The 1,869-nt window shown below is 65.1% G+C and overlaps 1 protein-coding gene across 1 annotated transcript; it reads left to right on the top strand.

Annotated features, from left to right (window-relative positions):
• Positions 1-465: 465 nt before the first annotated feature.
• On the top strand, positions 466-1,789 carry LOC113209236 (uncharacterized; the record flags this gene model as incomplete). The annotated part of the gene is made up of 3 exons (XM_052276431.1): positions 466-739; positions 845-1,227; positions 1,341-1,789. Coding segments are annotated over exons 1-3 (966 nt in total), but the record flags the coding sequence as incomplete, so codon positions are not given.
• Positions 1,790-1,869: the final 80 nt, after the last annotated feature.

The raw sequence follows: 1,869 nt of genomic DNA, 5'->3' as shown, positions 1-1,869 counted from the left end.
CCCGCCTCGCCCCCCTCCCCCTTCTCCTTACACCCTCTTCTATTCCGATTGTTATTGGCGCCAGTGGCGCTTCGCGAAATCGCGCCGCTCCGAAAGAGAGCAATTTTCGCCCCCCTCTCCCCCTTCTGCTGGGCCCCTCAGCACGCCCCACAAGCCGCGCCGGCCCGCGCCGTCCTGTTTGGTTCGTCACCAGGGATGTAACCATGACCAAAGATAAAGACTCTTTTCGGCGCTCTCACTCTATGACGGCCTATCGCCGGCGCCGCCTTCTTCGCCACCTTCTCCTCCCCCTTCTTCTTCAGCTGCTTCACTTTTCACTTGCATTTCTTGCGAATCCAATCGGAAGGGAGGCGGGGGGGTTGGTGGGGTTGGTGTCGCGATGCGTCCTTGCGTTGCCGCGGTTTCGGAGACGACGTCGCATCGAAACCGATAAAAGTGGCGGGCCGCGGACACCAGGGCGTCAGTCTCGTTTCGGCAGCCGCGCGGCCAGTGCTGTGTAGTGCGCGTGTGTTGGTGACAGTGTTCGTGTGTGTGTGTTTGTGTGTGTTTGTGAGTGTAGTGGTGTGCGAGTGCAGTTCAGTGAAGTGCAACCCCGGGCGCTGAGGATGGCGGTGCAGCCCGTGCCCCTGGTGCTGCTGGCCCTGGCGCTGGTCGCCACCCCCGCCCTGGGCATGGCCGCGCCCGCCAACGCCACCAGCGAGGAGGTCGTCTCCAACTCCATTGCCAGCGAGAATAAGAGGTGACCGGAAGTGGAAGCGGTTGCCGAGTAGGAAACGCACCGGAAGTGCACATCGTGTAGACACCCAGGAGCCTTTGGTGTTAACCTGATGCGCTTCTGTTGCAGCGCGCCGGGGGAGGGGCTGGTGCAGGCGGCCGTGCAGCGGGGCTGCGCCGCGAGCTACACCATGACCTGCCTCAAGCTGGACGCCCTGAGCGTGTTGAGCCGCATGGCCGTGCCCGCCTCGTACGACCTGCTGCCCGGCGTCACCATCCACCGCCAGGAGGCGAAGCAGGCTGCGGGCCAGCAGACCGCCGAGCTGCCCGCCGACCTGATGCGCTCCCTGGCCGCGGACAGCGCGCCCAAGGTGAACAGGAGGCTCGACGACTACCTCATGTCGCGCTTCGGCAGCTTCCTCGACTCGCACACCGTCCAGGTGCACCTGCTGGACCTACAGCCGGTGGCCAGCCTGCGCCGGGCCCTCCAGGGCAGCGAGAACGACTCCACAGGTGAGTAACGACGTGCGGATTTAATTGTCTCCGTCGATCAATTATATTTTCGCACCGCCGATTTTGACGCGTCGAAATTGATTAATGTCTGCGCCCATCCCCCCTCCTCTCAGGACGGCGAAAGGCGAATGGCATCTGGCAGCAGCTGATGGGCGCCGGCATGATGATGGGCGGGTCCACGCTGACCATGGGGCTGTCCGCGCTGGCCGCCATGGCCGGCAAGGCCCTGATGCTGTCCATGCTGTCGCTCGTGCTGTCCGCGCTGTCCGGCATGAACGGAGGCGGTGGCGGCGGCGGCGGCGGCCACTCGCAGAAGCAGACGACCTACGAGATCATCAGCAAGCCCATCTACACGCACGGCCACTCGCACTCGGCCGAGTTGCACCACGAGCCGTCCGGCCCGGCGGGCTACGGGCTGTACGGGCGCGCCAAGGATGCGGCCGAGGGCGCGCTGGCGGCCGGCACCGGCGCGAGCGGCGTGGGCGGCAGCGCCCTGGGCGCACCCCCGGGCTCCGCCTACATCACGCAGTTCCCGCGCAGCCTGCAGGAGTCCTCGGCGCAGGTAGGTTGGTGAGAGAACAGGACCCTCGAGACGCGGGTGGCTGCTCGCAATTTGGGGAATTTTGATTTTCGGGAAAAATT

Source organism: Frankliniella occidentalis, unplaced genomic scaffold (genome assembly GCF_000697945.3).
Source record: "Frankliniella occidentalis isolate FOCC.00 unplaced genomic scaffold, Focc_3.1 Scaffold2942, whole genome shotgun sequence".
In the NCBI taxonomy this organism is placed as follows: domain Eukaryota; kingdom Metazoa; phylum Arthropoda; class Insecta; order Thysanoptera; family Thripidae; genus Frankliniella; species Frankliniella occidentalis.
This window is presented reverse-complemented; position numbering and strand designations above follow the sequence as displayed.